The sequence below is a fragment of the Pungitius pungitius genome, chromosome 12 (assembly GCF_949316345.1).
Source record: "Pungitius pungitius chromosome 12, fPunPun2.1, whole genome shotgun sequence".
Classification (NCBI taxonomy): Eukaryota; Metazoa; Chordata; class Actinopteri; order Perciformes; family Gasterosteidae; genus Pungitius; species Pungitius pungitius.
The window spans coordinates 10,827,302-10,853,024 of record NC_084911.1 but is presented as its reverse complement, the minus strand read 5'-3'; the positions used below and the strand labels follow the sequence as shown (position 1 = coordinate 10,853,024).

General features: G+C 44.9%; 2 protein-coding genes and 1 long non-coding RNA gene across 4 annotated transcripts; 1 reads left to right on the top strand and 2 right to left on the bottom strand.

Annotated features, from left to right (window-relative positions):
• The first annotated feature begins 860 nt into the window (after positions 1–860).
• LOC134132957 (GDP-L-fucose synthase-like) lies at positions 861–13,760 on the top strand. Its single transcript, XM_062565973.1, has 9 exons — positions 861–1,267; positions 1,377–1,450; positions 1,773–1,906; positions 2,023–2,087; positions 2,246–2,312; positions 2,451–2,478; positions 11,929–11,980; positions 12,374–12,473; positions 12,624–13,760. Exons 1-9 carry the CDS (start codon positions 1,265–1,267, stop codon positions 12,677–12,679), a joined length of 579 nt encoding a protein of 192 aa, XP_062421957.1. The 5' UTR covers positions 861–1,264; the 3' UTR covers positions 12,680–13,760.
• Positions 13,761–14,458: 698 nt separating this feature from the next.
• LOC134133014 (uncharacterized) lies at positions 14,459–15,588 on the bottom strand. Its single transcript, XR_009957154.1, has 3 exons — positions 15,520–15,588; positions 15,020–15,119; positions 14,459–14,869 (listed from the first exon to the last, which is right to left on the bottom strand). It is a non-coding gene; the product is annotated as an uncharacterized LOC134133014 (long non-coding RNA).
• Positions 15,589–18,224: 2,636 nt separating this feature from the next.
• Positions 18,225–23,462, bottom strand: gtf2f1 (general transcription factor IIF, polypeptide 1). Of its 2 annotated transcripts, none has more exons than XR_009957147.1 (14): positions 23,065–23,395; positions 22,795–22,844; positions 22,539–22,611; positions 22,237–22,430; positions 21,924–22,094; positions 21,606–21,814; positions 21,307–21,457; positions 21,162–21,217; positions 19,767–19,898; positions 19,549–19,619; positions 19,173–19,311; positions 18,884–19,022; positions 18,486–18,751; positions 18,225–18,452 (listed from the first exon to the last, which is right to left on the bottom strand). XR_009957147.1 is itself a non-coding variant. In XM_037475705.2 (14 exons), the coding sequence occupies exons 2-14, from the start codon at positions 23,074–23,076 to the stop codon at positions 18,547–18,549; spliced, it is 1,602 nt and encodes a 533-aa protein (XP_037331602.2). In that variant the 5' UTR covers positions 23,077–23,129; positions 23,345–23,462; the 3' UTR covers positions 18,225–18,546. The 2 variants fall into 2 exon arrangements, 1 of the variants encoding a protein (XP_037331602.2); XM_037475705.2 differs by having other exon boundaries at positions 18,225–18,751; positions 23,065–23,129; positions 23,345–23,462.
• Positions 23,463–25,723: the final 2,261 nt, after the last annotated feature.

Below are 25,723 nucleotides of genomic sequence, written 5' to 3'. Positions count from 1 at the left end.
AGGAGTGAAATAGAGAGGTGGGCTGTCCTCCCAATTGATTTCAGCTCACGGATAGATGCTATAAAAATGAGCATACTTCCAAAACTCCTCTACTGCTTTGAAGCACTTCCAATCGAGATCCCTGAGAAGCAATTCAGAGCTTGGGATAAAATTATTTTAAGGGTTAAATGGACTGGCTAATGGCCAAGAATCAAATATGAAACATTACAGATTGGAAAATATGAAGGGGGCATGTCACCACCAAACCTCAAGGCATACATACATACAGCTCAAATTAGACCCAATAATAAACTGGGGTACCAACGAATATCACGCAAAGTGGAAAAATCTTGAACGATATGTAGAAGAAAGCGGAATTCAAAGCCTTATTGGAGACAGAACTGTGGCAAAACATGTACTTGAACAGATGGACGTTGTAAACCAATTTACAATTGAGCTGTGGTTTAAAGTGATATGGAAACACAGATAAGAGGAGCTCAGGCCCCTACAATGGATAGCCTATGATACACATTTTATTCTAGGTATTCTTGATCGAAGGTTTAAACAATGGACCCCACATGGAATAACAGCAACGTGCACAGTTATTAAAGATGGAAGTGTGGTAATAAGTAACCTGGACCACTTCTCTAATTAAGGACATTTTTTGACAGAAAAATACAGCACAAAATCAACAACTGATGGAAAATCTAGGAAATACAACAGGTTATGTAAAACTAAAATGGGAACAAGAACTGGTTGGTTAAATTTATTTCATAGGACACAACAGTCCTCAACATTGTTGGAAAAAAAGATTCTTTATTACCCTACATACATATATATATATATATATATATATATATATATATATATATATATATATATATATATATATATATATATATGTAGGTGTGGGTCCAGCTCGCTCGTTCTTCCGTCTCCTCTCGCTCGCCCACCTCACTGCGTTTAAATAGGGAGGAGAGCACACACACACACACGTCAATTATTTCCAGCTGATTGCAAATGCTCCCACCTGGCACTGTCCCCGAGCCACTCCTTAGAAAGAAAAAAATACAGTAAAAAATATATACATCTTGTTGTCTTTAACTGATGTCACGTTGTGTTACCGCGTCATGTCAGTGACAGTTTGACACCTTCACAGAGGGACAACATCAAAATCAATGACAACGTGCTACACACTGCCCACGAGTCAGGTGTGACCAAAGTCGTGTCCTGCTTGTCCAGTTGTATCTTCCCTGACAAAACCACGTACCCCATCGACGAGACCATGGTAATCTCCTTCCTTTTGTGTACTCATTGTGTGTCACTACACAGCCGTAAAATGGGGCAAAATGCACTTGATGTAACTGTGTGTTTTCTGTAATGTTCCACTCTCACAGATGCACAATGGATCACCTCATGACTCCAACTTTGGATACTCGCACGCAAAGCGGATGATTGATGTTCAGAACCGGTAGGCAGCTGTGTTGTGAAAACAAGGACGCAGTGTAGACAAACTGGTGAACCTGCATTCATCCCCGACAAAGGGCTGCGGTTGGAGCAAAGCTTCAGTTGGGTCCAATATAAACACCTTTGTTGACTTAGTCAAACAGGTTCAATTTATGACCATCCCGAAGCACTAAAGGCTCTGAGAGGGAGGAAGTTTCTTCCTAAAGGTTCTGATGACTTTAAAAGGGAAATGTGAGTTTGGAGCTCAAATCAAAGGGGAAAAAAATTAAATAAAGTGTGATAATAAAAGTGTTGCAGTCCGTCTGATGGCTCCTCTGTGTCCACAGGGCAAACTCTCAGCAGTACGGTCATTGCTACACGGCGGTCATCCCAACCAATGTTTTTGGTCCACATGACAACTTCAACATAGAAAATGGTCATGTGCTGTCGGCACTCATCAACAAGATGTACAAGGCCAAAAGTGACTTCACTAATCCATTTTCATGCATGCCTGCACTGAAAATAGTGAACAAAACATACAAACAGACAACAACAGAATAGAAGTAATATGATCTATTTTTTATGTCTCTCTCACAGAGGAAGGAACTCCATTGACGGTCTGTGGCTCTGGAGCTCCTAAAAGGCAGTTTGTCTACTCCCTGGTACGAGTACTAGTATATATTTTCATTAGATTTGAATGTATAGTTATGTGCTTTGATGAATATTTCTATATTGGCCAAATGTATCTCTGAGATAAATATGTATGATAACATACTGTCGACTAACAAAGCAAAGTCCCATTGTCTGTGTTCACCTTCAGGATTTGGCTCGTCTAATCATTTGGGTCCTGAGAGAATATGAAGAAGTTGCCCCCATTATCCTCTCTGGTGAGTAGTACCAAACTCACCCTTAGCGAGCATCATAGGGTTATCATAAGGTGTTTTTGATTGTGTTGTATGTCAAAGAAAGACACAGTCACTATGTGTACAGCATTCCCTCACTTTTAACTGTGGATTTCTTGTCAGTGGGTGAGGAGGATGAAATCTCAATCAATCAATTGCTGGACCTCAGTGCTGCATTTGACACCATCGATCACCGTATCCTGCTGCAGAGACTGGAACACTTGATTGGCATCAAAGGAACTGCACTCAGCTGGTTTAAATCTTATTTATCGGATCGATCCCAGTTTGTGTTTGTGAACGGTGAATCATCGAGGACCACGAATGTTGGTCACAGAGTCCCACAAGGTTCTGTGCTTGGACCAATTCTATTTACCCTGTACATGCTTCCTTTGGGCGACGTTATCAGAAAACACCGCATAAACTTCCATTGTTATGCAGACGATACTCAACTGTATCTATCAATCAAGCCAGAAGACACCAACCAACTTGTTAGACTTCAGGACTGTCTTGGAGACATCAAAACTTGGATGACCTGCAACTTCCTGATGTTAAACTCGGAAAAAACGGAAGTTATCATGATAGGCCCAGAGCGCCTTCGAAGTCAGCTGTCACGTGATACAGTCTCTATGGATGGAATTGCTCTGGTATCCAACAGCACCGTCAGAAATCTTGGAGTTCTCTTCGACCAGGATATGTCCTTCAACTCTCATATAAAGAAGACTTCAAGGACTGCCTTTTTTCATCTACGGAATATATCGAAAATCAGGAACTTCCTGTCTCAAAGTGATTCAGAAAAACTAGTTCATGCATTTGTTACTTCTAGACTGGATTACTGTAATTCTTTGTTATCAGGCTGCTCTTGTAAATCGCTTAAACCTCTCCAACTGATTCAGAATGCTGCAGCACGTGTATTAACAAGAACTAAGAAATGGGATGATATAACTCCTGTATTAACTTCTCTGCACTGGCTTCCTGTTAATTCAAGAATAGAATTTAAGGTACTTCTCCTCACCTATAAGGCACTTGCTGGTGAGGCACCGTCTTATCTTAAAGAGCTTGTTACACCGTATTGCCCTACAAGGCATCTACGCTCCGTAGATGCTGGGCTACTTGTGGTTCCTAGAGTTTTAAAAAGTAGGATGGGGGCCAGAGCCTTCAGTTATTAAGCTCCTCTTTTGTGGAACCAGCTTCCACTTTCAGTCCGAGGGGCAGACTCGGTCAGTTCATTTAAGATAAAGCTTAAAACGTTCCTCTTTGATATTGCTTATAGTTAGGGCTGGCTCAAGTTAGCCTGGACCAGCCCTTAGTTAAGCTGCTCTAGGCTTAGACTGCCGGGGGACTTCTTAGGACACACCGAGCCCCTCTTTCACTCTCACACTCTCACTCTCTCCTCCCACAATCATCCATGTTTTATTTATGTGCAACACTAATTAAGCTTATTTCCGGGAGTTTTTTGTGCTTTCTCGCCTAGCAGGTCTCCGTGGATCAAAGTTTCGTGCGGACCCCGGTTCTGACTCCTGGCTCATGGCTCTGCTGACACCTGCTGCTGCCATCATCATTACTTTAAATATGATTCATATTACTGTCATCAAAAACCAACATCTTTCTGCTCTCCCTCCCCACAGAAGCCTCTGTGGATGGTGGTTCTATCTGATGGAGGTTGTCCCTGCAGTGGTCCTGCCGTACACCTGTTCTGCTACTTGCAATTACTTGTATCATTTCAGTTAGAGGAATTGAGTGTGTTGTACATCTTTTACATTGTTGATTCTGTATGTAGCAGGATGGCTGTTTTTTTCCAGTGGCTCTGCCCACTCGCATTATTGTCCCCCTTAATTTATTATAAAAGGAGGGACCTGTAGATCTGCTCGCTCTCTGACAGCTGATACGCACCTCCCCCTTCCGGGTTTACCTGGCTGCAGGTTCGGCAGACGCTCGGCACTCTCAGCAGGGTTGCGCAAATTGTTCCACCGTGCAGGTATGTGGCAGTCTATTGCGCGTCTGCGATTTAGTCTGCACCGTAATACAACTTGCGTTTATGTGCAGGCGCTGGCAGGTCGGACTGCGCGTTTGCTCGTTTTGTCCCGGAGCTATGCCACGCTGAGGTCCCGACTACCCTGACCCGTTTTGGACTGCTGCTGCTTTGTGGGGGGGATTAAACCCACTTTTTTTACGGACATTGCCAGCTAAGGGCTGCGTTCGAGGGTTGAAATCCCGGTGTCCGCATTTTAATGCCTGTTGTGTTTACGTTTTCCTGTTTAGCCGCCTGAAACAGGAGGTGGATGGCAAGGGAGATCTTTCTTTATTATTTTTGTAGTTTTTTTTGATTACTTGATGGTTTAGTTCTTTGAGTTCAAAATGTAACCTGTTTTGATATTTTTCCTGTTCTGTTTTTTTTTTTATTTCTATTGGAACTTTATTGTTGTCGAATTTATTTTCAGTCTGCCATTAACTGTCCATCTTTGATTCCAGGTACTGAGGGCCTCACTGGTGATCCTGTTTGGTGATGGTGTCCCTTCGTGTGAGGTGTCTTATTCACTCCCCTCCTTTGTTTTGCTTTGCTTTTGTGTGTTTGGAGTGTTAATTTGGATTGTGGTGTTCCCATTTTAAGTTTATACCTCCACCCCTCACTCACCTTGAGCACGAATGCCCCAGCCCTGGAAAACCTGACAATTTATACAAATAGGATTACCTTTTTTTTTAGACTTTAATTGTGCCAAATAAACTTGTATCTGCTTTTGGAAACACGTCTCTTGCCTGCTCAGTGTAACGAACTTGTGTTGTCCTTTTGTTTAGATTTAGTAATTTTACCTTATTCATAGATTTCTTTCTTTTCCCTGGGTGATTTCTCCCAGGGTGGCGTTGCTGGTTTCCTTTTAGTTTCCTTTGTTTCCCCCTAGTTAAAATATAGATCATCGGGGTAGTTCCTACCCCAATAATCACACTCACGCTTGCCACAAACTTGGCGTTGCTGGCAGGATTTATACTGAAAAAAAAAAAAAAAAAGGCAGCGACGTGTGTTCCTTTGTGTTTTTTTTTGTTGTTTTTTTTTTTTTTAATAAGACAAAGCAGCAGCAGTCCCCTGGCAACCATGGAGGAAGAAATGCATGAGTTGCTAGCTCTGGTGGCGCAGTTAAAGGCTGACAATGAGAGGTTGCGTCACGCTTCGTTGGTGCCGCCCCCTAGTGCTACACCTTCAACCTCCTCAGTACTGCCTACTGCCCTTACTTCTGCCAGTGCCCCTGCAGCCGAGAGGTTAGTGTTCGTGCCCCGAGACATAAAGTGCCCTATGTTTAGAGGAAGGTCAGGGATAGCGCTGAGCGAGTGGCTTGAAGAGCTACAGTCGTGTATGCGGGCTCGTCATTTAGCCCCAGCTGATCAGGCCTACTTTCTGTATGACCATTTAGAGGGAGAAGCACGGGAGGAAATTAAATACCGCCCCAGCACAGAGCGCGGGGACCCAGCTAGACTAATCACTATATTACAAGAACTCTATGGCTGTTCTGAGTCGTATGTGGCTTTGCAGGAAGTATTTTTCTCCCGTAAGCAACATGAAGGGGAAACGCTACTTGAATTTTTGCTCGCTCTCATGAGCCTTATGGAAAGGGTGAAGCAGCGTGCACCGGCTGGAATGCTAAATACAGATAGTCTGCTGCGGGATCAGTTCGTTGAGCAGGTCTTAGACAGCACCCTGAGGCGAGAGCTTAAACAGTTTGTTCGTCATCAACCTGCAGCTACCTTGCTCGACGTCAGAGGGGAAGCCATTAGGTGGGAGCGTGAAGGTCTGCCCAGCGCCTTCAGAGGCCGCAGTAACTCCGTCCCTTCCATCAGTGGCATTCAGTATGGAGTTCAGGGTGCTCATTCTGTTGTATGTGTCCCTCCGTCCTCAGAAATGGTAGAGTTGAAGGAAATGTTGAGGCTACAACAAGAGCAGCTCGACCAGTTAACCCAGACCCTCGCTCGTATGCAGCGCCCTCATGCTGGTGGTCATGCAGCGCATCGTGGGCCCCGAGTGTGTCATCGCTGTCAGAGACCAGGCCATTTTGCGAGAGACTGTGATGGTGTGCGCAATTCCCGCCCCCAGTTTTCTTCACCAGATTCCAGGCCGTCTGCTAGGCAGGCAGAACCCAGCACGGCTCCGGAAAACTAGCACCCACCAAACTGCAGAGTCACAGTTTGGGTGGGGCCCTTCATGGCTCACGCCCTGTGTCTGGTGGGCTAGCTCAAGGCTCCAGACTGGTGTCGTCCTGTCCCTATTTAGAGGTTCTCATGGGAGGAGTCAAAGTGCCATGTTTGATTGACACCGGCTCTATGGTTTCTACTGTTACAGAAAGCTTCTTTCAAAAACATTTTGAACCTTGGGGCCAGGAGCGGCTCAAAGCCTGTAGCTGGTTACAGCTAAGGGCAGCTAATGGTTTGAGCATCCCGTACCTGGGTTACTTGGAGCTCGATGTTGAGTTGTACGGTAAACTAGTTTCACTGTGTGGCATTTTGGTGGTAAAAGACCCCCCTGGTAATGCTTCTCTTCAGGCCCCTGGTGTGTTGGGAATGAATGTGATCCAGAAATGTTGTGATCCAGAAATGTTATCAAGAGCTCTTTGTGCAGCACGGTTTGTCCCTGTTCAATCTGCCCTCTGTCACGCAGGCCCCACAAACCTGTCACGCAGGCATTACAGGAGTACCATCAGGTGACCACGCAGACCTCCCAGGAGCTGTCTGGGAAGGCAAAGGTCAGAGGTAGGCGTGCCTGTCGTATTGCAGGTGGTGTGATGCAGACAGTCGCAGCTACCTGCGCAGGGCAGGGTACCGATAGCACAGTATTGTTCGAGCCCCTTGACTCTGGTTTACCTGCAGGTTTGTTGGCTTCTCCATCTGTGGTGAGGGTAGTTAGAGGTACAGCATACATACCCATTGTAAATGTTGGCTCTATAGAAGTACTGCTGTACCCACGCACTGTTCTTGGCACTTTACAAAAAGTGAGTGTTGTCAGCCTCCCTGCAGGAATCGCAGAGGTCCCTTCTACTGTAGCCATTGTAGCTTCTCACACAGCCTTACCTACCGTGCCAGACCAGATTGAGGGTTTAGACCTGTCCTCTCTTTCCCCTGAAGAGCAAGGTCAGGTTAGGTCTCTCCTTAGAAAGTACAGTCCTATTTTCTCTACTCATGACGGGGATTTAGGCTGCACTAACCTCATCTCTCACGACATTCCTCTGTTAGACGAGACCCCAGTCGTGCAACGCTACAGGCGTGTATCCCCTTCTGATTATGAGGCTGTTAAAGACCACATTAATCAGCTTCTTTCTGCTCAGGTAATTAGAGAGAGTTGTAGCCCCTATGCCTCCCCCATTGTGCTTGTAAAGAAGAAGGATGGGAGCCTGCGTATGTGTGTCGATTACCGGCAACTAAATGCCAAGACCAGGAAAGATGCGTTCCCGCTGCCACGCATTGAAGAATCATTGGATGCCTTGACGGGTGCACGCTGGTTCTCTACCATGGACCTGGCCAGTGGGTACAACCAGGTTGAGGTCACGGAGAAGGACCGACCCAAGACGGCATTTTGTACATCATTCGGCCTGTTTGAGTGGAACCGTATGCCATTCGGACTCTGTAATGCACCTGGCACTTTTCAAAGATTAATGCAGAGGATCTTTGGCAATGAACAAGGTCTGTCTCTACTATTATACCTAGATGACATTGTTGTTTTCTCTTCTACTGTAGAGCAGCATCTTCAGCGACTTGACGTGGTACTAGCCCGTCTGAAACAGGAGAGACTCAAGGCCAAGCTCTCCAAATGCACCTTTTTCCAGCCAGAGGTGCGGTATCTCGGCCACATTATATCGGCCAACGGTGTCGCCACGGACCCATCCAAAATAGAGGCCGTGGCAAGGTGGCAGCCTCCCCAGACGGTCTCTGAGCTTCGGTCTTTCCTGGGTTTCGCAAGCTATTATCGCCGCTTCGTGGAGGGCTTTGCAACGCTGGCAGCCCCCCTCCACCGACTGATTACTGAGCTTGGAGGCACAAAGACTAGACGGGTCCAGCGGTCCCCACAGCTGAGCCCTGAGCACTGAAAGAGGAGCTTAAAGACTGTTTCGAGACACTTAAGACCAAGCTCACTAATGCCCCTGTGCTTGCTTACGCAGACTTTTCACTGCCCTTCATCCTCAAGGTTGACGCCAGTTATGGTGGGTTGGGTGCAGTGTTATCACAAGAGCAAAACGGCAAGGTGAGGCCCATAGCTTATGCCAGCCGTGGACTAAGGCCCACTGAGCGCAATATGGCAAACTATACTGTAGTTCCATGAAGCTGGAGTTTTTAGCCCTAAAGTGGGCTATGACCGAAAAGTTCCGAGAGTATCTGTTGGGCCACCGCTGCATTGTCTACACGGACAATAATCCACTCAGTCATTTGGCGACTGCTAAGCTTGGCGCCACGGAACAGCGCTGGGCAGCTCAGTTGGCCTCTTTTGACTTCGAGATGAAGTACCGTCCCGGCAGAAGCAACAGAAATGCGGATGCTTTGTCCCGTCAGCATCCTCCTGGCCCATTAGATATGACTGCCATGCTCCCTGGCACACCACTCCCGGAACCACTCCAGCAGGTTCTGAAAGTGAATAAAACGGTCGTGACACAAGCAACTGTGACTGTTTTACCTGAGAGAACCCCTGATGACATCCACAACCTGCAGCAGGCTGATTCGGTCATTCGGGAAGTCCAGAGGTACTGGGAGGAAGGACGGCGTCCCAGTTATGCAGAGCGACAAGAGCTCTCACCTCCCGCATTGATCCTGCTGCGTCAATGGGGCCGGCTGGTTAAGAGGGGCGACATCCTGTATAGGCAGATCTTGCGCCCTGATGGAGCTGAGCCCATCCTCCAGCTGCTCCTGCCTGCAGTTTTAGTTCCTGAAGTGTTGACACAGGTTCACCAAGAACATGGCCATCAGGGTGTGGACCGGACCCTCGCTCTTCTACGATCCAGGTGTTATTGGCCCGGGTATGTCAACAAAGGTCGTACAGTGGTGCCATGCTTGTGAGCGGTGTCAGGTTGCCAGGGACTGTCAGCCTGTTGCCAGGAATCCCATGGGACACCTTTTTGCAGCAAGACCAAATGAGATCCTCGCCATTGATTACACCCTGCTGGAGCCTGCCCGAAATGGCATGGAAAATGTCTTGGTGATGACCGACATCTTCAGTAAATATACGCTCGCCATCCCCACCCGTGATCAACATGCTTCTACTGTAGCCCATGTTTTGGTGGTGGAGTGGTTTTCAATGTTTGGGGTTCCTGCAAGGATACATTCGGATCAGGGACGCAACTTCGAGAGTGCACTTATCCAGCAACTTTGCAGTCTTTATGGCATCCAAAAATCTCGCACCACTCCATATCACCCAGCCGGCAATGGTCAGTGTGAAAGATTTAACCGAACTCTCCATAACCTCCTCCGCACACTGCCTCCATCCCGGAAAAGAGACTGGACCTCTTGCCTCCCACAAGTCCTTTATTCTTATAACACCACTCCCCATCAAACCACTGGTGAATCACCATTCTTTTTAATGTTCGGTCAGGAGCCCAGACTCCCCATTGATTTCCTGTTGGCCAGAGTCCAGGACCCTGTCAGTGGAATGTGTTCATGAATGGATCCAAGAACATCAGGCCCGGTTGCAGATTGCGTTTGATGGTGCAAGAGAATGCATGAAGACTGCAGCGGAGCGCAGAAAGACGGCACATGATGAGCACCTTAGAGGTGAACCACTGAAAGAAGGTCAGTCAGTCTTCCTGCGCGACTTGAGTACCAGGGGGCGTCACAAGATGAAAGACCGCTGGAGCTCAACAGTGTATTCAGTCCTCAAAGCACCAAAGGAAGGAGGCGCCGTCTACACCATAGCCCCAAAGGATGATCTGTCTAAAGTAAAGCATGTTCACCGTACCTTGTTGAAGGCGGTGGTTGGAGCGGAGCCCCCTGACCATGCGGTGGCCAGTCATGCACCGCCCCCTGACAGCCCAGTCTCTGAGTCCTCCTGTGATGGTGACTTGTTGTTCCTGGTCCCCAGGACTGCTCCCCTCCCCACCTTTCCAGCCACTCGGGCAGCGGCCGAGACTAAAACCGCTCCTCAACAGCTACACCATCGACCTAACATGGATCCCACTGTACCAGGTCCATCAGTGCCCCCTGTTCTGAATTCAGACCTGCCATCTGCATCCCCAGTTGCTCCGTCCACCAGCTCCTCTGACCCTATCAACTTGCCACCCCGGAGGTCAACGCGGTCAACTGCTGGCCACCATCCTAATGTCCACCGCATTCCAAGGCCGGTGGGGGACTTGGCATCAGGGGCTGCAATTTCCGAGCGCCCCGTATCCCACTTAGTCACTGCACTCTTTAGACCCTGGAGTTAAACACGCATTTAGTTTATCGTCGGGACGGCGATACAAAGAGTGGGGGTAGATTGTAGCAGGATGGCTGTTTTTTTCCAGTGGCTCTGCCCACTCTCATTATTGTCCCCCTTGATTTATTATAAAAGGAGGGACCTGTAGATCTGCTCGCTCTCTGACAGCTGATACGCACCTCCCCCTTCCGGGTTTACCTGGCTGCAGGTTCGGCAGACGCTCGGCACTCCCAGCAGGGTTGCGCAAATTGTTCCACCGTGCAGGTATGTGGCAGTCTATTGCGCATCTGCGATTTAGTCTGCACCGTAATAAAACTTGCGTTTATGTGCAGGCGCTGGCAGGTCGGACTGCGCGTTTGCTCGTTTTGTCCCGGAGCTATGCCACGCTGAGGTCCCGACTACCCTGACCCGTTTTGGACTGCTGCTGCTTTGTGGGGGGGATTAAACCCACTTTTTTTACGGACATTGCCAGCTAAGGGCTGCGTTCGAGGGTTGACCATTGTGATCCTGTTTGGTGATGGTGTCCCTTCGTGTGAGGTGTCTTATTCACTCCCCTCCTTTGTTTTGCTTTGCTTTTGTGTGTTTGGAGTGTTAATTTGGATTGTGGTGTTCCCATTTTAAGTTTATACCTCCACCCCTCACTCACCTTGAGCACGAATGCCCCAGCCCTGGAAAACCTGACAATTTATACAACTAGGATTACCTTTTTTTTAGACTTTAATTGTGCCAAATAAACTTGTATCTGCTTTTGGAAACACGTCTCTTGCCTGCTCAGTGTAACGAACTTGTGTTGTCCTTTTGTTTAGATTTAGTAATTTTACCTTATTCATAGATCTCTTTCTTTTCCCTGGGTGATTTCTCCCAGGGTCGCGTTGCTGGTTTCCTTTTAGTTTCCTTTGTTTCCCCCTAGTTAAAATATAGATCATCGGGGTAGTTCCTACCCCGATAATCACACTCACGCTTGCCACATGTACACATGACATCCATTGCAGTCTGTCCATCCCGGGAGAGGGATCCCTCCTCTGACGTTCTCCCTAAGGTTTCTTCCCTTTTTTCCCCATTGAAGGGTTTTTTCATATTTTGGGGAGTTTTTCCTGTGCCGAGTTGAGGGTTTCGGGACAGAGGATGTTGCATGTGTACAGACTGTAAAGCCCTCTGAGGCAAATTTGTAATTTGCTATTTTGGGCTATACAAGATAAAATGAATTGAATTGAATTGAATCAAAGAAGCTGTGGACATGATCACAAAGGCTGTCGACTTCAAAGGAGAAATAAATGTATCCTTTTAACATTCTACAATGAAGCCATTGGAATTAATATGCAAACTGTTTTAATTCTGAGATGCTTCTGTGAACCTTGGATATGACGTACATGCTATAAAGAATCTCTTCACCTTATAAAAGCTCCATATGGAGCTGCTGACTTAAAAGCCTTCCAACATAAAGTTTCCAACATAATAAAAAAAAAATTCAACCATTCAAACAATCTTTGTTTCTATTTCTATACAATTTCAAACGCATTCTTTAAAGGTATCAACACCATTCTAATTATAATAAAACATACCTAATAATATATTCAATTTCTGCTGATAGATCCCCTTAAATAGTTCACACTTTTTCTTTACGTGCAAAGAGATTAAAAATCAGTGTAGCCTTGACCCTTAAGATCAGTTTGACACCACCATGTCAGACGGCCAGATGAAGAAAACCGCCAGCAATGCCAAGCTGAGGCGCCTCCTGCCCGACTTCTCCTTCACACCCCTCAATGAAGGTCTGACTTCAATACCACAATACTATTTCAACACTTTAAAACCCTGTAATCCATGGAACTGTGTACACAAGGGCGTGAAGGAGAATAGAACAAATAAAGGAGTGCTCAGGCTGGTAATGACTTGCTGTGTTCATTTTTTTCTCTCCTCAGCTATAAAGATGACATGCAACTGGTTCGAGACCAACTACAAGAATGCCCGAACATGAAGTGACCCACCCACCATTGGCAGCATTCTTTGGTTCTGGTGTGATGCAAGTTGTCATGACTGTCTCATATTATTACATTCAGTGCCACATTTAACATGGATGAACACATTCTCTAGTGTAGTGAAGCCTGTTCAAATCCAATCGCTAAGGGGTGTTACAACAGTGATCGCAGATCAACCCAAACAGTCAACTACCAGGACCTGAGTATGCAAATAAGGGATAGTTATGGAAAAGAACAAACAAATGCCTGCACACTGACCTTCCCTCCTCCTATAGTGGATGCACAGTGGCTGAAAACATACTCAGCAAACCTCCAAAGCAACCTGAACAAATTTGGAAGCCCTTGCGGATGCAGTCTTACATTATAGCTGGAAGAAAAGATCTGTTTGAAAAACTATATTTGTACATAAACACATTCACTAGTGTCCTGGAGCCTCTTCATTTCTAATCTCTAAGGGGTTTTACATAATGGTGATCGTACCTCCAGAACAAATTGACTTAGTTTGCTCCTTGAAGATGCTATCTTACATTATAGAGGGAAATAAATGATCTGTTAATAAAACCTTACTTCGTATTTATAGATTACCGATTAAGATTTTAGATCCTTTTTTAGTTCCGTTCATGAAGCATAATTATTAATAAGCTGTTGCTGTATTCATACGAGACTATACAATAAAATGTGAATGAGGAACAGAATACAGAGAGCGAACCCTTTTATTTGAAAATCTTACAGAAAACTAAACAAAAACTTTCCCAATCCTCAAGTTTCATGTTAAACTGTTCACACTTTGAGGGAAAACTAGAAATTCACTTAATGTTCTACGATCTGATGGGAGATTTCAGGGAATGAAAAAAAAGTTTGGGATGCTTAATACTTAGCAGAAACAAATATTTTTTGTTGCTAAATCAGCATTGACTGATGCGTTGGCGTGTCACAACAGCATATAGACCGTGGCGTTCTCTCCCTCCTCGCCTCCCCCGTCTCTCCACACCTCTCGGCTTCATTGCTTATTCAGTGAGGTAGAAGTGCATTTTGTCGTTGACATTCTTGCGCTCCGGATTGAGGCGCTTCAGGATCTGCGCCAGCCAGGGCCGGGTCTAGACAGGCATGTATGAGGGGGCAGCCACAAATCTTGAGGGGGCATTGCTCTAGCACCTAGTTTGAGGGGGCACAACATTTATTTGAGGGGGCCAGGCCCCCTCTTGCCCCTGCCTAGACCCGGCCCTGGCGCCAGCACATTGACGGTCTGCTCGCTGCTCAAACCCGTGCGCTTGGTCTGGAACTTCTTCAGCAGGTCTTTGGTGGTCATCGGTTTACGGATCAAGTACCGCCGGACTGCTTCCTCCGTCAGCTGCACATCACTGTGGAGTAGATGGAGAGAGAAGCACACAACGAGTTAAACCTGTTTACAGTGACCACGTTTAACCTTTCATTGTTTACAATAATTAAATGGGGCAACATTTCTGGGACAGAGGCAGTCGCACAACCACGATGTTTGAGTAGAAGCTCTGCTGACGTGCACAGTAATTGAAGATATTCTGGATTTTACTAGAGTTGTTGTCAACTGATCATCCCGTGTTCCTTATAGTCTACATACTTTTACATAAAAGGCATGGACAATGGACAGACGTCACTGTATGCAGCCAGAGGCACACTAATCACCATGAACAATTCAATTCAATTCATTTTATTTTGTATAGCCCAAAATCGCAAATTACAAATTTGCCTCAGAGGGCTTTACAGTCTGTACACATGCAACATCCTCTGTCCTCTAATGTAAGACTGCATCCGCAAGGGCTTCCAAATTTGTTCAGGTTGCTTTGGAGGTTTGCTGAGTATGTTTTCAGCCACTGTGCATCCACTATAGGAGGAGGGAAGGTCAGTGTGCAGGCATTTGTTTGTTCTTTTCCATAACTATCCCTTATTTGCATACTCAGGTCCTGGTAGTTGACTGTTTGGGTTGATCTGCGATCACTGTTGTAACACCCCTTAGCGATTGGATTTGAACAGGCTTCAGTACACTAGAGAATGTGTTCATCCATGTTAAATGTGGCACTGAATGTAATAATATGAGACAGTCATGACAACTTGCATCACACCAGAACCAAAGAATGCTGCCAATGGTGGGTCACTTCATGTTCGGGCATTCTTGTAGTTGGTCTCGAACCAGTTGCATGTCATCTTTATAGCTGAGGAGAGAAAAAAATGAACACAGCAAGTCATTACCAGCCTGAGCACTCCTTTATTTGTTCTATTCTCCTTCACGCCCTTGTGTACACAGTTCCATGGATTACAGGGTTTTAAAGTGTTGAAATAGTATTGTGGTATTGAAGTCAGACCTTCATTGAGGGGTGTGAAGGAGAAGTCGGGCAGGAGGCGCCTCAGCTTGGCATTGCTGGCGGTTTTCTTCATCTGGCCGTCTGACATGGTGGTGTCAAACTGATCTTAAGGGTCAAGGCTACACTGATTTTTAATCTCTTTGCACGTAAAGAAAAAGTGTGAACTATTTAAGGGGATCTATCAGCAGAAATTGAATATATTATTAGGTATGTTTTATTATAATTAGAATGGTGTTGTTGATACCTTTAAAGAATGCGTTTGAAATTGTCAGTGTATGGCTAGAAACAAAGATTGTTTGAATGGTTGAATTTTTTTTTTATTATGTTGGAAACTTTATGTTGGAAGGCTTTTAAGTCAGCAGCTCCATATGGAGCTTTTATAAGGTGAAGAGATTCTTTATAGCATGTACGTCATATCCAAGGTTCACAGAAGCATCTCAGAATTAAAACAGTTTGCATATTAATTCCAATGGCTTCATTGTAGAATGTTAAAAGGATACATTTATTTCTCCTTTGAAGTCGACAGCCTTTGTGATCATGTCCACAGCTTCTTTGATTCAATTCAATTCAATTCATTTTATTTTGTATAGCCCAAAATCGCAAATTACAAATTTGCCTCAGAGGGCTTTACAGTCTGTACACATGCAACATCCTCTGTCCCGAAACCCTCACATCGGCACAGGAAAAACTCCCCAAAATATGAAAAAACCCTTCAATGGGGAAAAAAGGGAAGAAACCTTAGGGAGAACGTAAGAGGAGGGATCCCTCTCCCGGGATGGACAGACTGCAATGGATGTCATGTGTGCAGAATCAACAATGTAAAAGATGTACAATACATTCAATTCCTCTAACAGAAATGATACAAGTAATTGCAAGTAGCAGAAGAGGTGTACGGCAGGACCACTGCAGGGACAACCACCATCAGATAGAACCACCATCCACAGAGGCTTCTGTGGGGAGGGAGAGCAGAAAGATGTTGGTTTATGATGACAGTAATATGAATCATATTTAAAGTAATGGTGATGGCAGCAGCAGGTGTCAGCAGAGCCATGCCAGGAGTCAGAACCGGGGTCCGCACGAAACTATGATCCACTGAGACCTGCTAGGCGAGAAAGCACAAAAAACTCCCGGAAAGAAGCTTAATTAGTGTTGTACATAAATAAAACATGGATGATTGTGGGAGGAGAGAGTGAGAGTGTGAGCGTGAGAGAGGGGCTCGGTGTGTCCTAAGAAGTCCCCCGGCAGTCTAAGCCTAGAGCAGCTTAACTAAGGGCTGGTCCAGGCTAACCTGAGCCAGCCCTAACTATAAGCAATATCAAAGAGGAACGTTTTAAGCTTCATCTTAAATGAACTGACCGAGTCTGCCCCCCGGACTGAAAGTGGAAGCTGGTTCCACAAAAGAGGAGCTTAATAACTGAAGGCTCTGGCCCCCGTCCTACTTTTTAAAACTCTAGGAACCACAAGTAGCCCAGCATCTACGGAGCGTAGATGCCTTGGAGGGCAATACGATGTAACAAGCTCTTTAAGATAAGACGGTGCCTCACCAGCAAGTGACTTGTAGGTGAGGATAAGTACCTTAAATTCTATTCTTGATTTAACAGGAAGCCAGTGCAGAGAAGTTAATACAGGAGTTATATGATCCCATTTCTTAGTTCTTGTTAATACACGTGCTGCAGCATTCTGAATCAGCTGGAGAGGTTTAAGCGATTTACAAGAGCAGCCTGATAACAAAGCGGAGGCGGTCTCTCCGTCGATGTCACTGTCGTCTGAGCTTTCCGACTCGCCGCTGCTGTCTGTGACACACAAAAGAATACAACTCCACAAATACCCACTTGGCTTTATGCATTAGGCAGAATGATTTGACAATGCGTGTGTCAAATAAGACCCTATCTCTATACCCAACCCTCATCTCTCTCCTTGGGATCTGCACCTTTTTTCTTCTTCTTTTCCGTTTGGACCGGCGTCTTCTATCCTTGGCTGGGTGCCAAAAGTGTTTGAATATATGTAGAAACAACACATGCCAGATATTTTTCCAGTACATGATGATTTAGGGGTACCACCGCTCATCTGTTTTTCGTGGATAAAGTGGTTAACAGTGCTCAACGGTCGCCATGGAGATCTGAGGTAAACAATACTACAGCTCAAGAAAACTGAGGTGATCTTTCTGTGTTGGGTACACTGGTTTTTGCAGACCTGAAGGTGGAGTCATCACGGTCACCAGAGGTTACCGTGTTCACACGTCTGAGAGAGAAATGGAATATGTTACCACAAGAATGCAGCAGCTAACGGTCCCGCTACATTCCTGGCAACACCGAGCAACCACTCCTGGAGAATTTATGTGCTGAACTTGTCAGGTGTGCAAAAGAAGTCACTGGCCACAAGCGAGGTGACTACCATGAGTTTGTGTTTGTTAAGATGCTACCTGGAATGACCTGACACTCTACCACCACCTGCAGGCATACAAGGCTGTAGATGAGGGCATTGAAGCATCAGCAATCAAGGCGCTGGAGAGGCATCGCTGGTACCTGACAGGTGAGATGCTACCCCTGGCTCTCTTCAGCAGCAAGGTGCCCAATGATGACAAGCGTGCACTTGCCAGAGCGATCTTGGAGCATAAGCCCACTGATCTCCCCATGCACATCCCTGAGCAGCGCTTGGGCACTGGCTTTGGAAAGCCAAAATTCCCCACCCTCTTGTCAACTATCAGCTTGGCTAACCTGGCCAATAAGGATTGCTGGTTTGGGATGCACCAGCTACAAATTGATCCAGAATTTATGTCTCTCGACGTGAAGGAAAGGGGCGACCAATGCTGCGTTCAAAAAAAGTGAAGTCATTGTAGTTTGGAAGCCCTTGCGGATGCAGTCTTACATTACAGCTGGAAGAAAAGATCTGTTTGAAAAACTATATTTGTACATAAACACATTCACTAGTGTCCTGGAGCCTCTTCATTTCTAATCTCTAAGGGGTTTTACATAATGGTGATCGCACCTCCAGAACAAATTGACTTAGTTTGGTCTTTGAAGATGCTATCTTACCTTATAGAGGGAAATAAATGATCTGTTAATAAAACCTTACTTCGTATTTATAGATTACCGATTAAGATTTTAGATCCTTTTTTAGTTCCGTTCATGAAGCATAATTATTAATAAGCTGTTGCTGTATTCATACGAGACTATACAATAAAATGTGAATGAGGAACAGAATACAGAGAGCGAACCCTTTTATTTGAAAATCTTACAGAAAACTAAACAAAAACTTTCCATAACCTCAAGTTTAATGTTAAAGTGTTCACACTTTGAGGGAAAACTAGAAATTCACTTAATGTTCTACGATCTGATGGGAGATTTCAGACCAAGATTTCAGGGAATGAAAAAAAAGTTTGGGATGCGTAATACTTAGTAGTAAAAAATATTTTTTGTTGCTAAATCAGCATTGACTGATGCTATGGCGTGTCACAACAGCATATAGACCGTGGCGTTCTCTCCCTCCTCGCCCCCCCGTCTCTCCACACCTCTCGGCTTCATTGCTTATTCAGTGAGGTAGAAGTGCATTTTGTCGTTGACATTCTTGCGCTCCGGATTGAGGCGTTTCAGGATCTGCGCCAGCACATTGACGGTCTGCTCGCTGCTCAAACCCGTGCGCTTGGTCTGGAACTTCTTCAGCAGGTCTTTGGTGGTCATCGGTTTACGGATCAAGTACCGCCGGACTGCTTCCTCTGTCAGCTGCACATCACTGTGGAGTAGATGGAGAGAGAAGCACACAACGAGTTAAACCTGTTCACAGTGACCACGTTTAACCTTTCATGGTTTACAATAATTAAATGGGGCAATATTTCTGGGACGCATCAAGACTGGTAAGAAGTACCTGGAGCTAGGAGTGGATTTGCCTGATGGCGGTTGGGGCGTGGTCTTCCCAGAGGGGGCTGGGCTCTGACTGCTGGGCTCCATTTTGAGCCTTTTGGCAGCCGGGGAGTCAGTGCTAGGACCTGCAGTCGGTCTCTTACCTGCAGGACACGGAGATTTAGTCAAAATAGAAAAACAAAACCCATGCATCTGTTTCAGACTTGACGGCCACTTTTGAAAGTTTCACGTAAACACCATGATATGTCAAGTGTCTTTTTGTCGCTATACTGAAATGTGGTATTAGGAAACACCTTGCTCTAGCTTGCTGGCAGCAGCGCGGAGTGTACTGGAGGTGGAGGCCGAGTCGATGGACGGTGTGCCGGGGCGACTGCCAGTCCTGGAGCTGCCTGCAGAGCCGCGCCCACCACGTTTAGGGGGCGTGCGCTTCTTCTGAGGAAAGGAGAAAACGTTTGAGACAAAACAAAAATGTAAATACAGAGGGAGTTGCACAACCACGATGTTTGAGTAGAAGCTCTGCTGACGTGCCGATGATTGAAGATATTCTGGATTTTACTAGAGTTGTTGTCAACTGATCATCCCGTGTTACTTATAGTCTACATACTTTTACATAAAAGGCATGGACAATGGACAGACGTCACTGTATGCAGCCAGAGGCACACTAATCACCATGAACAGAGCGGAGGCGGTCTCTCCGTCGATGTCACTGTCGTCGGAGGTTTCCGACTCGCCGCTGCTGTCTGTGACACACAAAACCATACAACTCAACAAATACCCACTTGTCTTTATGCATCAGGCAGAATGATTTGACACTGGCGTGTGTCAAATAGGACCTCATTTAAGTGTGTACTTTGTCGAACCCTCATCTCTCTCCTTGGGTTCTGCACCTTTTTTCTTCTTCTTTTCCGTTTGGACCGGCGTCTTCTTTCCTTCCTCTTCCTCCTCCTCCTCTTTCGTTTCCTCTTCGTTCGGTTTCTCCTCCTCACTCTCTTCCTCACTTTCAGATGCCTCATCGATCCCTATCAAAAGGACACACATTTGGAAAGAAAACAAATACCAGTCATTCATTTTAGTAAAGCCAATGAATCATTGACGCTAAACTTTAAAGGCTTGTGTACATTGAGGCAGGATGGATTTATGGTGCATCAAAAAACACAATTCTTGAATTTTGATATGGCTGGGTGCCAAAAGTGCTTGAATATATGTAGAAACAACACATGCCTGATATTTTTCCAGTACATGACAATTTAGGGGTACCACCGCTCATCTGTTTTTGTTGGATAAAGTGGTTAACAGTGCTCAACGGTCGCCATGGAGATCTGAGGTAAACAATACTACAGCTCAAGAAAACTGAGGTGATCTTTCTGTGTTGGGTACACTGGTTTTTGCAGACCTGAAGGCTGAGTCATCCCGTTCATCAGCGAGGTGACTACCATGAGTTTGTGTTTGTGTATATGCTACCTGGAATGACCTGACGCTCTACCACCACCTGCAGGCATACAAGGCTGTAGATGAGGAGAGGCATCGCTGGTACCTGACAGGTGAGATGCTACCCCTGGCTCTCTTCAGCAGCAAGGTGCCCAATGATGACAAGCGTGCACTTGCCAGAGCGATCTTGGAGCATTAGCCCGGTGATCTCCCCATGCACAGCCCTGAGCAGCGCTTGGGCATTGGCAAGCCAAAATTCCCCACCCACTTGTCAACGACCAGCTTGGCTAACCTGGCCAATAGTTGCTGGTTTGAGATGCACCAGCTTCAAATTGATCCAGAATTTATGTCTCTCGTCGTGAGGGAATGGGCGACCAATGCTGCGTTCCAAAAAAGTGAAGTCGATGTATGTGCAATGAACGTGGTCAATGACTGTGCCGAGCGTGGCGTCAAGCTCACATCCGACTTTGTCGCGGTGGCAAGGAAGGAGCAGCACCTGCCGAATGTGCTGCAGGCAGTTGAACATGACCGCAACCCACAGCCAAACCTATTTTACCTAATTTCGCCAAAGTTCATGTGTTAGGTGGCACCCCTAAATTGCAATGGAATTCCTCCAAACTTCGCAAAAGTCTTTTTTATGTTAATTGGAACAAAATGCAATGCCAGCCAAATTGACATTCAAATTTCCCATTCAAATTTGATGCACCCTAAATTGGATATGGATGACATCCTACTCAACTTCTAGCCCAGCGATTACGCTCTATTTTAATATTGTATACAACACATGCATAAATCATTGTTTGAATATTTAAGGATTTAACAGATCAGTACTGTTCAACAGATGAGGACCTGACCTTTGGGATGATCCTCTCCTTTGCTTTGCTTTGCCTTTTCCGGCTCTTCGTCTGAACTGCTTTGGGAAACAGAAGTACATGCTAGTAGAAGAAGAGGCGGTGCTTACGGAAACACCGGCGTACTGTACAGCGCGGTGGATCTGACCTGCTTTCATCCGACATGTAATCCACCTCTAGACCCTCGTAGTCACCGTCATCGCTGTCCTCCAGGGCATCTTTGTCACTGCTCTTTCTTTTCTTCTTCTTTGCTTTCCCTTTCCCCGAATCCTTTTTTCCCTTTGTCTTTGCCTCTCCATCTGCCCGATGAAGAGTTGGGTGAAGGTGGGATGGAGAAATCACATGGTCACAGAAGGAATACAAATATGGCAGACATAAGGATCCTGAAATTCACACTCCTGTTCAGTTTGTTCAGTCTTTAATCCCATCCTGTTTTATTCTTCTTACCGTCCCCCACACTGCTGTCACTGTCATCGCTGCTCATCTCCAAGTCTTCCTCCAGGTCGTGAATGCGCAGATCTCCACCTTTCCTGCCCCCCTTCTTTTTCTTCTTCCCCGACTTATCATTCTCATCGTCATCGTCCTCACCACCACGCTCCTGCTCCCGGAAACGTCTCTGAAGCATGATGCTGAAGTGATTCACCACCTTGTTTCTTCTGTGAAACAAAGACAATGGCTGACGTGTTTGATTCCCCCGCACAACCTGGGTAAACCAAGGACTTATTCTTTTATTCATGCCCCTCTCTTCATCCCCCATTCACACACCTGCCCCACTCCTCCTCAGCCTCCTCAGCAGTGAGAGTTCGGTGTTTGGCCTGCGGTGTAAAGTTGTACCAGCCGTGGACGGGAAAAGCCTCGAAAGCTCCATCGGGACACTGTGTAAAGATGTAGTAGGAGGCATTTTCTGTAACACCGCCCTTTTTTATACCTTTGAACCTGTACATGGACAGAGCAAGAAAACAGATGTTTTATTAACAGCAGAGAGTGTGTGTGCTCCCTCTTCCCCTAAGCAGGTTCACTGAGAGATAGTTTGGTTTAATGAGATTGAATGGGATGCTTAAGAAGAGTTTCTCCCCACCTCTTGCCGGCCTTGCCATTGACTTTTAGAATCCAGGGCTGGTCCTCCACTTTGAACTCCCGAGTCACAATACCATACTTCTTCCGGCGTGATTCCTCGCGCTGCTTTTTGCCAAACTCACTGCCAGCCGCACCTTCCGCCGCTTCTTCCTCCCCATATATCCGTCGGGCACTCATGTCTCTCTCCATACGAGCCTGAGAAGGAAAGAAATGAGAAAATGGAGAGTCGGTCGCTAGTGCTGCTTCTTTAAAATCATCCTAGACTTTTTGTATTCTTCACACTGGTTGTCACTTCTTTCCCACCTGTGTCCAGGTTGAACAGTTGACTTTGTCTCCCGAATTGAAAGCCATGAGATTGTACTTCTTGCTGTTGTTTCTATGGGACAGATAAACCAAAATGTAAACAAAAAAAACAGGGGGGGCACATCAGTTTTATAATGATGTCGGTTATCAAAATATTGAACAAATACAGAATCCCTTCGTGTTCATTTCTAAGTTCGAGGACCTGCACAGACACAGAACAACAAGGAACAGTCTAGTGTAGATATTCATTACTCACTTGGGGACCCGCACGGTGTATTCCGTGCTCGAGGAACTACTGCTGCTCCCCTACAAGACGAACAGAGTCAAAGTATTCATTTTGTCTCAGCACTTTAATCCGTCTGCAGTGGAGCAGACCACATTTAAACCGAGACAAATCATATGGTATGCAGTCCACCTTACAGCTTAGGTGTCATAATATTACAGCAGGCACAATATCGGTTAATTACCATGGATAAGCGGGAGGTTTTACATTGTGTACGTTAGTTGAACTTTATTCGAGACTTACCAGTGAAGTCATGGCTGTCTCCGTGGTTTTATTAACACATCAGAATTGGCTTGAGGAGAATCTGGCTATAAAAAGACGGTTGTTCCGTTAGCACCCGATGCTAATACAAACAGTAGCAACGCGCCTAAAGGGGCGTCTGAGTCACAGTTGTAGCTTTTTCTAAACCGTTACAACGATTTTCCAGCTTCACACTCGTGTGGCGTTAGACATGCGGGGACAATCACATACAGAAATAGAGAGTATTTAGACGTTTAAAATCAATTAAATGCATCCGATTTACCGCTGCGCGGACTGCCACTGTAGTTATTCCGTTCCAATAACTGGCGGTGAGGAAACACAGAATACTAACGAAGGTTCCTAGTGAGTTCGCCAGCTCCGTCTTTCTCACTTTGTTGAGGATCGCCATGCGTTCAAGGTGGCTTTACTGGAACATATTAGAATTGTTACCTTAATAGATAGAGCGGTTTAAAATCCATTTTTATAATCATTCATTTTGACGGAGAATTCCTAAATTGGGACTAGTACATATAGTAGCTATACACCGGAAGTTCTGGTAAACGTTTTCTGAAATAGTTCTCAAGCATATTGCGCAGACGTGACATGTTTGGTTATTTTCTTTAAAAGTGCTTACACTATAAGCAAAATATTTATTATCAAGTATGCGTTGATGTGAATAATAACAATGAATATTGATTATATTTGATTCAAACGCTTGAAATTGTAATTCTAGTCTTGCAGTTTCCAAGTATCAACACTAGATGGCAATATACACTCATGATTCTAAATTTTCAGACGATGACAAATAAATGATAAGCAAATCTACAAAAAAACGATAAATAATCTCACTCCTTTTGGTATCAACCTTCATCTTAATTCAGTATTTCATAATTATTCTTAATTTCAGTTAGCATGGCTGCAAGCTAGATGTTCACATTCTTTAGACACCATAAGTATTTTTTTTCTTTTATTTTGTACCTGCTATCATGGAATTAGTATAAAGACTTTTCCATCTGATGTTAATGCCTAATAAGTGTAAAGCATTTCTACTGCATCATTATTAACAACATTACTCTCCAAGAGAATTAGCACAAATTTACCATTTCATCTTTATAATTGATAAATAGCAATTTACACAAAAACCGTCGTCTTTATGTTGCCTGTGAATTTTGTAGAAAAATATAATACCTCTTTTTAGAATTTTTTGAACATTTGGTTTTCTATTTACAGAAACACCAATACATCCATGTGAAAAATATGATTATCGTTAACAGGTAAAAGGAAGGTTACGTATGTAACTTCAGTTCTATGAATCCTGGATTCGCCTCTCATTAAGGATAAAACAGTAAGGATGAATGATCATGAAGCTGGGCTGACATAAAACACATACAGTACAAAATAATATACCACCATCTAGAACATGTTCCTAATGCTTGGGGGTGATTCTCTTACTACTACAGAGATGGGGAATTGCGTTCATGTAAATGTTGTGCTGCCTCTCAGTCCTCCGTTTCCTCCTCACCTCTTGGAGCTGTTACACACAAGCTTTTCCTTCACACAAAACTTATTTTGCATTGGTTTTTGCATTGGTCCCACACCTTACAAAAACATTTTGGAAAAGCTGTGCAAATGAGCAGAATCTAGATATACTAAGCTCAAAGAGTGCTGGTTAATGTTTTTGCGCAGTCTTACCCGTCATGATGAACTGCTGTGCCGTTATACTGCTCCTCGGTGAGTTAATTCATGTTTCATAGAGTTGGAAATATGTGACAATGAATAACTGCAGTGAATTAAACTATAATTCATTGATATTATCCTTGCTGAGACAATTTATTTGGACTTATATCTGTATTCAGATCAGCCTCCAGAGTGACTGACGATGAATGTAGAATGCATTTCTATATATTTTAACTAAATACAGCAAAAACATGAACGTTTAGTTTACAAAAGAGTAATTCATTTTTTGACGGAACATTATTGTCCCAAAAGCTGTTATAATAGAGTTAAAAATGTAATTAAAGTCTTGTCTTCAGTATTGTTCACAACATCTCGGCATTGAGACCATTTCCACAACAGTCTTAATACATCTCACACAAATGTTAAGATGACATATGTTATGTCTTTAAGTCTTAAAATCTTCTCTTCTTTGTATTTGTACTTCATAGGTTCCCTCTCTATCCTCGGCCACTGTGTTTTTCCTCCCGGTAGGAATGATTTTCACTTGGAAACATCAGATATACATTCTGGTTATTTGTGAAATACCTGTTATTATTTATTATTGACAACAATCTCTTCCTCGCAGGTTCTTGTGACGGATACACAAACATTACTGACACATGGCGCAACTACTTATTTCAACCAAGCTCCTTTTCTGGCAATCCAAACAATGATGCCACACTTGTTGGGAAATGGCTGCGCTTCGTGGGACTTGGAGGAGATAGACTGATCCCAGACTGCCAAGCAGGCCCATGTGGCGGTACCAAGTACCCCATTTATTTCCCCTTTAGTTACCCAAACGATGAATCAAGTAATGCGAGCACAGGGGCTGCATATGCTAATAATGGATCTTGCGGGACTTATAGTTCTGAGATGTCCGTGGTCCTCTGTCCTGGAGGATTCTACATCTACCAACCGTCCAGCCACCAGCATAGCAATATGGGTT

Excerpts from the sequence above, each read along its gene's own strand:
- gtf2f1 (XM_037475705.2), bottom strand. Across the intron at positions 22,431-22,538 it reads ACTGTTCAACCTGGACACAG|GCTCGTATGGAGAGAGACAT; the intron begins GTGGGAAAGAAG and ends TTTCCTTCTCAG. Across the intron at positions 21,815-21,923 it reads GCTGAGGAGGAGTGGGGCAG|AAGAAACAAGGTGGTGAATC; the intron begins GTGTGTGAATGG and ends TTTGTTTCACAG.
- LOC134132957 (XM_062565973.1), top strand. Across the intron at positions 1,451-1,772 it reads ATGATTGATGTTCAGAACCG|GGCAAACTCTCAGCAGTACG; the intron begins GTAGGCAGCTGT and ends CTGTGTCCACAG. Across the intron at positions 11,981-12,373 it reads ACTTCAAAGGAGAAATAAAT|TTTGACACCACCATGTCAGA; the intron begins GTATCCTTTTAA and ends CCTTAAGATCAG.